At 42.4% G+C, this 14,004-nt stretch overlaps 1 protein-coding gene across 1 annotated transcript; it reads left to right on the plus strand.

Annotated features, from left to right (window-relative positions):
* Nucleotides 1–3,114: 3,114 nt before the first annotated feature.
* On the plus strand, nucleotides 3,115–6,336 carry LOC115402490 (zinc-binding protein A33-like). Its single transcript, XM_030111035.1, has 7 exons — nucleotides 3,115–3,180; nucleotides 3,287–3,770; nucleotides 3,872–3,967; nucleotides 4,037–4,267; nucleotides 4,369–4,391; nucleotides 4,506–4,624; nucleotides 4,732–6,336. Exons 2-7 carry the CDS (start codon nucleotides 3,369–3,371, stop codon nucleotides 5,223–5,225), a joined length of 1,365 nt encoding a protein of 454 aa, XP_029966895.1. The 5' UTR covers nucleotides 3,115–3,180; nucleotides 3,287–3,368; the 3' UTR covers nucleotides 5,226–6,336.
* Nucleotides 6,337–14,004: the final 7,668 nt, after the last annotated feature.

The following is a 14,004-nucleotide window of genomic DNA, read 5'->3' on the forward strand; positions in this document are numbered from 1 at the left end:
GGGGGCAATCTTGGTAAAGACTTGGTATTTTAAGCTATTATAAATCATATTTGATGAATTGTAAAATTATTTATGTAACACACACATTTTGAATGGAAGCGGCAGACTTCAAATGAGCCATTTTAATTGTGATTAATTGCGATTAACTCCAGGATTGGGGTGCGATTAATCGCGATTAAAACATTTAATCGTTGCCCAGCTCTACTTTTCTTACTTTCTGGAAGATCCTGCTCAGTTGTTGCTCACTAAGCATCTGACGGAGTAATGGCGGACATAATGAAACCTAACTAAATCAGGCCAGCCGGAGCGCACATTACATCATTCCTTTCAAATTCTCCCCAAAAAAATGCTGGTGCCTGACCGGCACTGCAACTTTCAAGTGACAATTTAGCGCTGTTAGAGGTACTTGCAATGAATATGTCAGGGCACATTGTACACATCATTAAAAATGTGTAACATATTTATGGTGGAAAATAAGTATTTTTAAAGTTGAAAAACTCCTTAATGCACCTTTAAAGTGACACCTACAACTTAGTGTCTATTGTTTAAAGAATTAGATTTGTCTCCTCTTCAATGCTGAAGTGGAGCTTCATTGATTTTCTGTTGTGACCAGGTGTTTTTTTGTTTATTTTTTAACACATGCTTGAAAATATAGAAATAAAATAAATTCGATCACTGCACAAAGTATTGTGAAGAAATATCCATCTGTCGATCCACTTGAGCCTTGTTTCCACTGCACAGCTAGGATCGGTACGGTACAGGTCGGGTCGGTAAAGCCTCGTTTCCACAGTTTCGGTACGGGTCAGGTCTGGTCAGTTCGAGTCGGGTATGCGTGCGGTCCCATTGCCAGTGGTGATGTCATAATGGTGTGTTTCCACCGGACGCATTCAACGCGACTGCATTCGAGCAACAAATGACACCACGCCGCGCTAGACGCACAAGTTTTATCGCTGGTGTGTGAATTCATTCGTGCGACAAGTCACGCTGGTTCAAATATGCAACACAAAACATCCTGCAGAAACATCACACCCCACCTCATCACCATCTCCTGCACAGCAGCAGTGGACAGGATTCTTCTGATGTTTGTCCCACAGTCCTGTGTGCACCCGGTGTCGTGCCGAAAAGTGACTGCCTACCGCAAAATGACTGCCCCCGACGGGAACGCACATCGACGTGTTTCTGTATTTCTCCGCTGCTCGCATACGATGTGCGAATGTTTCATAAAGTATTCTTTATGAATATTTCTAAGAGTATGTTTTTACAAATTACTCACACAAACCATTATATCAACCGACTTCCCTCAGTTACAGTGCGCAGTCACTTTTCGGCAGCTGAGTGATGTGAGGAGCGACACTGACCACTTCAAGGGAGGCGAGGGTGATATTCACAGAATTTGCAGGACTGAAAGCAGAGGAGATCAGGCAGTTGCATGTACAGTGAACTGAGGGATGTCTGTTCATGTAATGATTTGTGTGTGTAATTTGTTAAAAGATACTCTTAGGAACATTCATAAATAGTTTATGAAATATCCGCACAGCGTATGCGAGCAGTGGAGACATGCGTGTTCCTGTCGGGGGCAGTCATTTTTCGGCACGACACCTGTACGACCCCGGCCGTAATAATTACACCGGCTGAGGAAAGTGTGCGAGTTATGTAACTGAACACACATCGCGCTGGGAGAGACGCATCGGTGTGATGACGATAGGAGGTTTTACACCAAAACGACACTAAAAATAAATACATGCAATCTGGGACTATAATTACCATCCATGTCATTTTTAATATTTCTAAACTCCATCCGTATGGGAAAAAAACATTGCATAGAGACACTAACGGTGTATGCTGTCATGTTAAAACAGTTAGCATTTGATCACTATAACTGCAGCGGTCAAGGGGCAAATCACTTGCGATTTTCACTGCTGAGAATCTGATGTATGTAGCTGGTGTGTGTGTGTGTGTGTGTGTGTGTGTGTGTGTGTGTGTGTGTGTGTGTGTGTGTGTGTGTGTGTGTGTGTGTGTGTGTGTGCTTCATGTGAACGTCGGGGTAAAGGAGTAAGTGGTGGGAGAGAGATGGTGCTGCGGATGAGAGGGATTAGGTGCAGTACGATCCCAGGAATCATGCATATAACAGTGATTTAGTTTCATGCACTGCCTGCATGCATGTGTCACTAAATACCAACAAGTAAGACCAGTGGTTGCAGGTCTTTATCCAAAACCTTTATACAGCAGAGGCCTGGATGTTTATAATTCAGATGAACAATTCTCTGTACACTCATAACATCATTATTTCCCAAGAGACATTACATAGCGTGAAGCATTTTGGTTGCTGTTATCTCTTGTTTTTTATTTGGCCATTTAGTATTTTTACACTCACTAAAATGAAGAATGCCATATTAAGAGGTCAAGAAAAACTGTCCATTAGTCTTGGCAGTGAACATATCAGCGAATCAGCTGCAGACGCAGCTGCTGTCGCTTGGCTAACCTCACAAGTCACATGTTCACCTTGCAGATTGCTGAAGTTCCTCCACAGATATCATACCTGCCATGCTTACAATTTCATGCTGCTGTTTGCCACTTCTCAAAACATCCACATCCCCATGGTGTGTGGCGGGTATGTGGATGTTTTTCATCACTGGAGACTGTAGAAATATGAATAATAATGCTTTCCATTAGAGCGCAGAGCTGTTGAAACTTTACTAACATTTACAAAATACATACATTTAATGTTTTGTTCAGTCTGCCGGTGAAGTAGGTGAATCACTGAAGAGGAGAGATATCCTACATCAAGTAAACTGAACTGTGAAAGGGAACTGGAGGGATATGTTAAGTTTTACAGGTGAGGTGATGGCGAAGACGTGAAACCCTGTGACCTCTGACTCGACACCTGTAGTATCAATTCATCATTAAACAATCGGCTCTGCACAAATATTTTTACCCATGATGCCCTCAAGATTGCTAATTTATACTCAAATCTGACTAACTGGCAGTGTGCTTGAAAAATTCCTGTCACAACATTTTTCCACATCAGAAACCAGGATGTTTTTTTTCCTTCTTCATTCTGTGGCTAAACCAGTCAAACATGTTTGGCATATTTCAAGTAACAAACGGCAGAAACAAGAACATTTCATTATAAGTAAGACGGCGGCAGCGGTGAGAGGACTGCAACCACTGCTGCTCAAGGTACGTATGTGTACATGTTTGTTTCTTTAAAAGAAAATATGGAAGATGTCATAGTAAAGCAAAGTTTTATTTTTAAATGTTGCTTTCAACGTTTGAAACTATTCAGAACTGTATGGATTGAAGACGAGAGACCTCGGACCTGTGAAAGTGAAAGTGCGCAGGCTGTGGCGCAGCTGAAAGTCAACAGAATGGCCTCTAAAGCACCCCAACCTGAAGAGGACTGCATATGCCCCATTTGCTGTGAATTATTTACGGATCCTGTTGTCCTGCTGTGCGGCCACAGCTTTTGTACGTATTGTGTCACGGAGTGGTGGAAACAGAGCAGAATCCAGACATGCCCGGTCTGTAAGGATATATTTCCAATGCCTCGGCCACCTCGAAATCTGGCGCTGAGAAACTTGTCTGACGCCTTCAGACGAGAGAAGATTCAGGCAGCGTCTGAGTCTAAAGCACTTTGCAGCCTTCATGGAGAGAAGCTCAAACTCTTCTGCCAGGACGATCAACAGCCCATCTGTTTGATTTGTAGAGATGCAAAAGAACATAAGAAACACAACTGTGTCCCTGTCAATGAAGCTGCAGAGGAATCCAGGGTAATATGTGAATTTTAAGTTGACAACATTTAAGTAGATTGTTAACTTATACATGAGGTATAAATGATCACTGAGTTTTAATTACATTTATTTAATGGTAGGGTCAACTCAAGGTTGGGCTGATGCATTTGAAGACTAGTCTGGGGACATCTGAGCGTGCAAAAGCCCGCTGTGAAGGAATGGCCAGCCACATTGAGGTAAATACCATGATAAAAGAGAAAGCTAAAAATACAAATGTTACCTGTCCATTCACACCATTTTCTCAGCTCCAGGCTCAGCAGACTGAACAGAGCATCAAAGCTCAGTTTCAAAAGGTTTACCAGTTGCTGCATGAAGATGAAGCAAGAAGAATCAATGCACTGAGGAAAGAGGCAAAGTTGAAACGTGAAGCGATGAAAGCCAGGATTGAGAAGTGGAACGCAGAGATCTTGTCACTCAGAGAAAAAGTCCAAACCATCGAGAAACAGATTAACACTGAGGACATATTGCTTGTGCAGGTAATCAGTGAAGATCTCAATCTGAAAAGGAACATTGTTTGTGTATATTTAACAAAATGAAATGGATTGACTTCCTATTCTTATCACTTTTTATTTTATAGAACATTAAATCCACCAAGCAGCGGTAAGTAGATAAGCAACTCGTATAAAAATGTATATGGACAGTTTGATTTTATTTGTCAAAGAAAAAAAGCTTACCTTGAGGCTGTAGCAGTGAAACATATGTGCTCCCTTTCAGTTTGCAGCACAAACCACCAGATGATGAGAATCTGTCAGGAGCCCTAATCGACCAGGCCAAACACCTCGGGAACCTGCAGTTCTCAATCTGGAAAAATATACCAAAAAATATCGAATGCAGTAAGCAGCAGTGCATCTGTTGTTGTTTGTCCTTGTTTTGAAACTTCACCCACAATGTGGCTCACAGGTAGCATCACTGTAATGTATTAATCTGTGTTTCTCTGCAGCCCCTGTGATTCTGGACCCCAACACCGCCAGCTGCGATTTGAATGTGTCCACCGACCTGACTTCTGTAACAAAAAGCGACAAGTATCAGCCATTCCCAGACAATCCTGAAAGACTGGGGTCGACAGATATTCTCGGCTACAAGGGCTTCAGTTCTGGAAAACACAGCTGGGACGTAGAGGTGAGCGGTTACTGGGCGGTGGGTGTGACAGTTAAAACCACTCAGAAAGAATATGAAAGGATCTGGGGAATCTACATGTGTGTATGCACCGGTGTCCTGCGTGAGCTAAAAGATCTTAACTATGTTGATGAAGTTTCTGTGGACAAGTACCCAAAGAAGATCAGAGTGGTGTTTGATTACAACCAAGGCCTGCTCTCATTCTTTGACCTTGATCGAAGAACACATGTCCACACCGTCAAGGACAATTTCACTGAGACACTTTTTCCATATTTTCGTGATAATGTGAGAATTCTGAAGTGTCAGATGAAGTCATAACAACCAAGAGAAACAGTCTGTAAAACTGCACGCTGAAAGGTGAAAGGCTGGTGCTTGATTAAATCATGTAAATGTTCTTTACTGATTTCTCACTAACCTGTTCATTAGTCATTTTTGCTAAAAGAAGCAAACTAAGCTTATCTGAGTAAACCGTAATTGCAATTGTCAAGTGAAAAGGTAAATCCTTTAAGAAGCAAAAGATCTTGGAGCACTGGTCCGTTACTTGACTGTTTCACTCAAATATTTACAACTAACCTCAACAAAATTCTTAAAGTTGAACCAGTCAAAGATGGTTCATTTATTGGTTACTTACTTTTTCTCATGTAAACACCTCGCTCATGAATATAATTCTGAATGACTTAATTCAGAATAAACCAGTTCCGAATTACAATGGTACAATGGCTTCCTCGTATGGTCCACAAACGTGTCAAATAAATTGCCTCTCGATGTGTTTGGTTGTTTGTCCTGATGTGATGGATGGAGAATGGTCCAGGGTGGACCCTGACCTGTCTGTGGTGGAGCCTGTCTTCAACTGGCTCAGGACAGACACCGCCCTCGCCCATAAGTAGCTGGGATTGGCTCTGGTGATTCTTAACAGGCTAAATGGTTCAGAAAGTGGATGAATTAAAAAAAAAAAAAAAAACATTTAGGAGTATTTAGGAGAACCCATTTAGCTCTACATGAGATCACTTACAATGAATGCAAATTAATTTATGATTAAATTAAATTGTGAGTTTTATAATGCATACATTTGTGTTTATTTGTGTTTCAACTTGGTAAATACAGTTTTATTGTGTTCTTGTGTTCTAATGTGAAATGACTTTTTGTTTTAACTCTCAGGAGTATTGTAATAGAATCCACTTGGTGAACTCAATTTTCTGAATTGAAACAAACATATTCTTCAATTGGAGTTAACTTGAATTTTCAAGGCAGCAGGTGAACTTTCATTTGCAAGTGGAGCCAACTTGAAATATGTCAGTAAATCACTTGTACTTTCCCTGTTTTCTGTCTTTTTTGTCTTGATGACATATATGATAAATGATTTTCTGATTTTATTGTGTTTCTTTAGTTCAGTATAACCCCTGTGTGATAAAGGAAATGGTCAAAGTTATCCTGTAACTGAATGTCTGTCCATATAAATGCAATATCTTCCGAAAACCCAGTACACTGCTGTTATCACCATAAAAATCTGGAACTGGGAATAATGACAGGATTTTAATAACTGGGTGTACTTTGGAAAAAACTTTTGGAACATGAATTGATTTAAGAAAAACTTCCAATTCCTATCAAAACATGTGGTGTTGTGTTGTTTAAGGTGATGCCTACAACTTAGTGTCTGTTTTTTAAACTTTAAAGAATTCAATTTTTCTCCTCTTCAATGTTGAAGTGGAGCTTCATTTATTTTCTGCTGTGACCACATGTTTTTTTAACACATGCTTGGAAATATATAGAAATAAAAAAATAAGTTTGATCAATGCACCAAATATTGTGAAGAAATATCTCTGTGTCAATCCAATTTCCCATGATTAATTGCCATAGTCTCTTTTGGCGCATCGTGATCACTTGAATAATTCATAACTCCAGAAATTGGATAATTAGATCACTTTATATTCCACATAATCAGAATTTACTGAAACAATGCAACCTCGAGTGGCCAAAAATAGAACTGCAGTTTTTTGTTTTTTTTGTTTTTTTTTTTGATTAATGTCTTTTAAGGTCAACCCGTGACAGACTGAACCCTCTCGCGTGCCACTTTTGGCCCGTCGGCTACATGTTTGACACCCCTCCTTCTGCGATCTAGAGACTTCCCATAATTCCCTGATGTGACATTTCCCTCTGAATACATACGCTGCACAGTGATGAATCATTGTGAAACAACGCTGAAAGTCTCTGGTGTGCTGCCATCTTCCTCTCTCCCTCATCGCCACGAACACGCTCACATGCATGAGCCCGAACCTCGTCGTCACTGATACCGAATCTCGCTGGTATTACAGCTGGAATGCCGGCTATGTTGTTTCAACTAATGAAAGAATAAAGGAAAACAAACAGAGGGGCCAAATTAAAAGAGAGGGGAAAAAAACTGAGGGCGGAAAACATGAAGAGAAAGAAAAGGAAATCGAAAGAGAAAGATTGTGGAGACTGTTCAATGCGCTTTATTATTTTGAATGTAATGAAAATGTATTTTTCAGATTTGGTAATCATAACCAAATTCTTTTCAACTCATACTTAAAATATGGGAGAAGTTTGAATGTTTACATTGTTGAATTTTTCAAGGTAGATCCTAGTTTAGTGAAAGTGCAATTTCTCTACTAAGCAGACAAAATAAATAACAGAATCTGAGAAATTGCAAATACCTGGACATTGCTTTTATATTTTGTCTCAAAATATAAAGAAAATGAATCACAGCAAATATTACGTAACTTCACTACACCTCCATTGTTGTTCATGAAGCTGAAGGAATGTACGCCAAAACGAGTAAACTGCGGTTCGGGTACATCAACTGAACGAAGAATATACATAAAGTGGACATTTGTCGCTAGAATAGTTTGGGGAGGGTTCTGGGTATTTCATTCCCCTTGGTCACCCTCTGCTCATTGGGCAGGGGGGAGGCCTGCAGCTGGGGATCCCCTGCCCAGTTCACAATAAACTGTGTTTTATTTAGCTTTATTTACTTATTCATTCAGTATGCACTGATGCTTTCGTTACTTAATCTTGTTGTGCTTGTTTTGTGTGTGTTTTTTTCCTTATATATCTGTGTATTACCATTTATTTTATTTTTTGAAACCAATGTTATGCTAAAAACTGTATTATACGCCAAAAACGGACACATTTGTAATATAATGGAGTCCGACGGTTCCATATGTCTTACTCTGTGCATGATGCGGTGGTGGCGGTGGCTGGGGAGTCGAGTGATTCACGACAGCTGTGTGTGTGTGTGTGTGTGTGTGTGTGTGTGTGTGTGTGTGTGTGTGTGTGTGTGTGTGTGTGTGCGTGTGCATGTGCGGTTGTTGTTATGTTTAGTATTTTTGGTCTTTTTTAGTTCTCTTGTTAATTCATTATGATTATTATGGTTGGCCCTTTTTTATGCCATGCTCCTTATGTTAATTGTCATTTCTTTTAGAGGAACTCCTTGAAAATGAGATGATGCATCTCAAGGGGTTACTCCTCTATAAATAAATGTTAAATAAATAAATAAATAAATAAATAAATAGTTTTCAAAAAGGTAAGTCATCAAACTATCTTGAAATACAGCATTTTCAACCAAAAATAGAAGAGATAGAGGTCCGCCATGTTTTTCATGGGAGCAGGCAGAGAGGCGGCAGTCACGCGACCTGAAGATATGCCCATAGGAAAGACTGGGATGATCAAACGTAGCAGTGTCACACTTTCTAGGCTTTTATCGTGACATGTTTACAATATGTACTGAGGACCAACGTAGCTATTACACAATTTGGAGTGAGACTGGGTTGCTCTGAAGGGCAAAAGAAACAAGAAATAAATGGGTCAGGAATGAAATATCAAAAATGGATGTGCTCTTTGTTATCAAAGCACCACCGTGGCCCTGAAGTCGAGCCGAAACAGTGGGTAGATATCAAGTTAACAGACAAATAGAGAGACAAGCAAAGAGACTGGCGGGCCGAATGCAGAGATGTGCCAATTGCCCGGAGGTTGGAGACAGAAGACATGCAGTAACTGTCTAGACCGGGCTCTATACAGTCTGAGTTGGCTTGACTTCCAGAGAGTGTGAGGTGGTGTGTGTATTTGTGTGGAGGGGAAATATTGGCAGTAATGGTATTGTACAAGCATATAAAGCTTTTATGATGTTCAAGTTTTTATTCATGGCCAAAGCATAAAAGCATAGTCACACCATAAATCACCTACTGTTAAAATAAACTTGATCAAGCATTTGAAAAAAAAAAAAAAATGGCCGTATCATTTTGTAACAAATCCTTCCCTTTGCTTGTAATGCACACAACTCTGGCGCAGCGCTGTCAAATCATGATTCCTGTACATTATCAAACCTGCAGAAGTGAACATGACTTATAGTGCTGATATAATCAGCTGTGAACACAACATACTTTATGCACGCATGTAGTGTGTGAATCAGTACAGTCAGTGGCCACGGCTTCATATTTAAATCAGTGAACACACACGTGCACTTTTATGTGGCTGCTTTTCCATCTGCTCCTTGTTTTCAGGTTCCCTTTTGGTCACTTTTTACTCTCGTTATTGTGGTCTGGATATCATCAAGAAACAGGGCTCTGAGTGTAAAATGCTGTCCTCTCTCTCTCTCTCTCTCTCTCTCTCTCTCTCTCTCTCTCTCTCTCTCTCTCTCCTCAGGGTTTATTGTTTTGTTTGGCAATGATGTTTCGTTTGGAGGCAATCACACAAGAATTTTAGCAGCACGTGTCCTCAGCAATCATAATCATGAAATCCCTCCTGATTCCACATGCATGCGTACGTGCACACACACACAGTCGAGAAATGTTACATAGATCCTAAGTGTAACAGTAACAGGAGGAAAGGAGCTCTGCAGTATGAAAGTATAGAAGAAAGGCAAAGTGATCGCAGTACTAATGAAAGCCGGTGTTAAATCAGCAGAGCAGGGCTGCGCAGGTTCGGGTTCTTGAGAATTAATTCTCTGCAATAGAGGTTCGGTGGCATTTTTTAATCCTGTGCACACCGACTGAATCTCGGCTGACAAACTGGTAGCCAGTGAGTCGATTCGGCCACATATGTCTTGTTTCAACTAGTCGAGCATGGATTGCAGTCTGTAGATTAGCAGTGTCAGCTAAATTTGCATTCCTGTTGTTGTATTATTATTATTTTTGCAAAGTATGACCTGTGTTCCTCATCGCTTACCGTAGTCCAGGCGGGAGTGGCAATGCATGCTGGGATATGTTGTTAAAGGCAGTTTATAATTTAATGTCAGTGCAACCAGGTGAATGCCAGTAAATGGCAACCGTCAGCTTCATCAATGTGTCTTATTTAATGCAACAAAAGAACATTACATGGTGTCAGAGACTCGCCGGACCGTATGCTTCTTAAAAGAGTTAAAGATGGATTTATCGGGAGTTCCTACACCGCAGATGGATTGGGATTCGATGGACCTTCCCGATGCAGAGATTCATGAAGCACGTCAAGCTCATGTTTTCTGGCCCACTGGAGGGAAACGAGGAAGCAACCCAATGCAGTTACTTACTTTTGTGGATAGGAGATATAGAGGCCGTGATATTTTTAAAGCAGAACTTTGCAACTTTTTTACCTCAATAAATGTCTTTCAGAATCCCTGTGGGGGTAAACAAACACTTGTCACCTTCACTCTCCCCGGGGTCTGTGTCCTGAAAACAGCGCTTGCAATTTCAGAGGAGCGGACCCGACAACATCTCGCGAGAACAAACCTGCTTTACAGCACTCATACGGGATTACAAGTATAAAAGCTGTTGGAGTGCGATATCTGTCATTATGTTGCAATAGACGATCTTTGCATGATGTGTTGATTGGTTCTAATTTCCGTTAGGTAACTGAAAAATAAAGAGGAGTGGCACCTCCTCTCGTCGAAGTGAGCGCGAGTGAGTTCGCTGCTAACAAACACACTCGGAGATGCTTTCAGGAGTGTGCGAGGCAGGCATGTCTGCGACAGAGGGAGCAACCGGAGGAGGCAGCGCGAGGAACTGCTGCTGCAGAAGATTTAACAAAAGCGCGTAAAACAAACATGAAACCCTCGCTAGCGTTAGCAACGCCACCCTGAGGTGCTCACGAGTGGCAAAACCAAAAAGACAGAAAAAAACTTTGTCTAGCAAGCGGAAAAAAAAAAGGACACGGGAGTGGGGGGGGGGGGTAGATGCGGAGGACGTTTACGACAGTGAGCTTTCACAGGAGACCAGGAGGGGGAGCGCTACAGCGAATCTTACAAAGTTCTGCTTTAATACTTATCTAACTTAAAGGGACTTAAGGCAACTTTACAAAATTTACCTCAGTGCTGCCGCGATAGGTGCTGTGGGGAACTGCAGCCACCAGCCAAGGCGGCACGGGAGCGCGCACAAACATTTTACAGAATGTCCGGCTTCACAGCGCTGCACCAGGGATGCTCATGCTGTTTACTACGTCGCGGATTACTGCAGGACCACAGCGCATATTATGTGATTTTTGTAAGCATCCATTTTCACTCCCAAATGCAGCTGAAGTTCCCTCCATGAATCAAACGCATATCCAATATTTATTCGGGTGCCTGCCCGGCTTCGGTCATATTTTTATTTATTTATTTTTTTTTGACTCACGAGATAACGCTGATAATAGGGCTGCGTTAAACGATTACTTTTGTAATCTATTAATCTAGGAAATAGTTCTTCGATGCATTGATTAATCTAACGATTCATTTTTAAATCCGTCGCGGAGCTCCTCTCCGCCTCCGTGTTTATGCGGCGGGTCCCTGCGCGCTCCGCGGCCGGCACGGAGCGCGTCTTCGCCCGGTAGCAGAGATCCGGAGCTCTCCCGTCAGCCTCCGTGGGGCAGCTCCACTCGGCCCGTGGAAGCCGCGGCCTGCTTTCCGCGCCTCCGTGGAGCAAGCCGCGGCGCGGCAGCTCCGGATCTCCGCTCCCGGGCGGACACGCGCTCTGTGCCGGCCGCGGAGCGCGCGGGGACCCGCCGCATAACCACGGAGGCGCGTGAAGCAGGCCGTGGCTGCTGGAGTTTTCCCGTCGCAGCCGTGGAGCCGCTCCGGGCCGCGATTCATTTGAAGTGTGGAAGAGCGGTGTGGGTCTCCTCTCTGCTCTCAATGCAGCAGGGAGCGCTGCTGAGACTGGCCGTCTGTGAGTGCTTTGGGACGGGGGAGAGGCTCACGCAGCACCCGCTGCTTGCTGAGGACAGCGGAAACATCCTGTCATGTCTCCAGAGCACCAGAAAAAGTTGCTAAATTTGTCGCTAGTTACTTTTGACAAAAAAAAGTCGAAAAGAGGCTTTGGAAAGTCACCAGATTTAGCCAGAAAGTCACCAAGTTGGCAACACTGCCGCCCCTGATCCCAGCAGTGTTTGAGTCCGTGTCCACGGTGGCCATGTTCTTCCTGTTCGGCAACGCGCATACAGCGTCAATTTACGTCACATCCCCACGACTGCGCGGGAAATTCGGACCCCGAACAGCAACAAATTATTTGGCACACAGCCTGTATAAGGCAACAGACAGATACGTGGATTGGCCTGTTATATTAGGTTTTTAATGCTTCACGACCCATTAGGATTGAATAAAGTGGAAATGCATGTGTAGTTTTTCACAAATCTTGCCTTAAGTCCCTTTAATACAGAAGATGAAGCTAAAAAGCTGGATACTTATTATGGACGATTTGAAGAGTACCTCGTGCCTAAAACCAATACGAGGCGAAGGGGAATCTTTTCAACATTTCATTACAGAGTTAAAGCTCTTCGTGAAGCAATGCGGCTATGCTAACAGTGATGAGATGGTGCGCAATAGGATCGTATTCGCCACAAACTCGCCCCAAGTGAGAGAGAAGCCATTAAATCAAGGCTCGGATCTCACACTGGATAAAGCCATTGACATTGCTCGCTCATATGAAATAGCACAAGACCAGCTAAAGACAATGGTGGCCCCACCTCCAAGTTCCCAAGCAGCAGTGGCAGCACACGCCGTTTTCTCTAAGCGGAGGCACGCTCAGGAGAAAAACACAAAGGCAGGTACCGAAATAACCCAAAGAAAATATGCGGGAGGTGTGCGCTGCCACACGGTGACAAAGAGGAGTGTCCTGCACAAGGGCGTGAGTGCAAAAAGTGCAAGAAAATGAAAAACTTCGCCAAGGTTTGTAGGTCATCACCACAGAAGTCAAACACAACTCAAAGCTACAACTTGAAAGTTCAAAAAACTATGAAGTGAAAATGTAGCTTCAAGGAAACTTCACCTGTATTTAAAAATATTGAAGCTGTACTGACATTACTCAAATTTATTTTGGTCAAGTTTGTTTCTACCTCCACAGATCTTAAATATTCAGGTTTGAACATTCAAAGAATAGATCATTCACATGGCATTTGGGATTATAAATGACAGATTGTGTTTTATTGATGTGAAGATTATGAAGAGGCCTTTACAAATACTCGCCCCTGTAACGGGTCCCTGGATCTAAAAGGTTTGAGGATCCCTGGTCTATAATATGCAAGCCAGATATTTTCTTAGTTTTTTTTTTTTTTGTGTGTGAAACACAGAGCATTTGGTTTATTTATTGCTGGGGACTTTTTGCAGTTAACCGTTAGCTGGAGCTAACTAGCTGTTACTACCAGCAGTGATCAGTACTTGCTCTTCCTGCCTTCCCCTCATCACTCAGACTATCCGAGCTATGGATGTCAACAAGAGCTGAATTAAGGTCAAAGATCACACAAACGTACATTTTTGTTACTTTTTTTTATTTGGTTTTATTTCTTTGCGAAACACTTTGAGAAAATGTAGACAGAGACAGAGTTCTACTTTTTTCCTTCTTTTTTCCTCTTTCTTCTTTTTGACCTTGCCTCTCCTCCTCTGCTACCCTCCATCACCAGACCTCCTCCACCTCACAGACCGTCTCCAGGCCCACATCCCTTCACACAGCACAGCATCCTCCTCTGCTCCTGTTCGGACTGTCTCCTTTGTGGTAAGTTCTTCATATCTTCTTTCTCTTGCTCTCCGATCTCTCTCTCCTCTCTTCCTCATGCTTCTTGGCGGCCTGTTTTTGCATCTTCTCTTTGACCCTTTCTACCTTTGCGTTCTGCCGGTCATTCATGGAGGCGAGGTCATTCA

The sequence above is a fragment of the Salarias fasciatus genome, chromosome 15, assembly GCF_902148845.1.
Source record: "Salarias fasciatus chromosome 15, fSalaFa1.1, whole genome shotgun sequence".
In the NCBI taxonomy this organism is placed as follows: domain Eukaryota; kingdom Metazoa; phylum Chordata; class Actinopteri; order Blenniiformes; family Blenniidae; genus Salarias; species Salarias fasciatus.

Excerpts from the sequence above, each read along its gene's own strand:
- LOC115402490 (XM_030111035.1), top strand. The coding sequence starts at position 3,369 with ATGGCCTCTAAAGCACCCCAACCTGAAGAGGACTGCATATGCCCCATT. Across the intron at positions 3,771-3,871 it reads AAGCTGCAGAGGAATCCAGG|GGTCAACTCAAGGTTGGGCT; the intron begins GTAATATGTGAA and ends ATTTAATGGTAG. Across the intron at positions 4,268-4,368 it reads AGGACATATTGCTTGTGCAG|AACATTAAATCCACCAAGCA; the intron begins GTAATCAGTGAA and ends TTTATTTTATAG.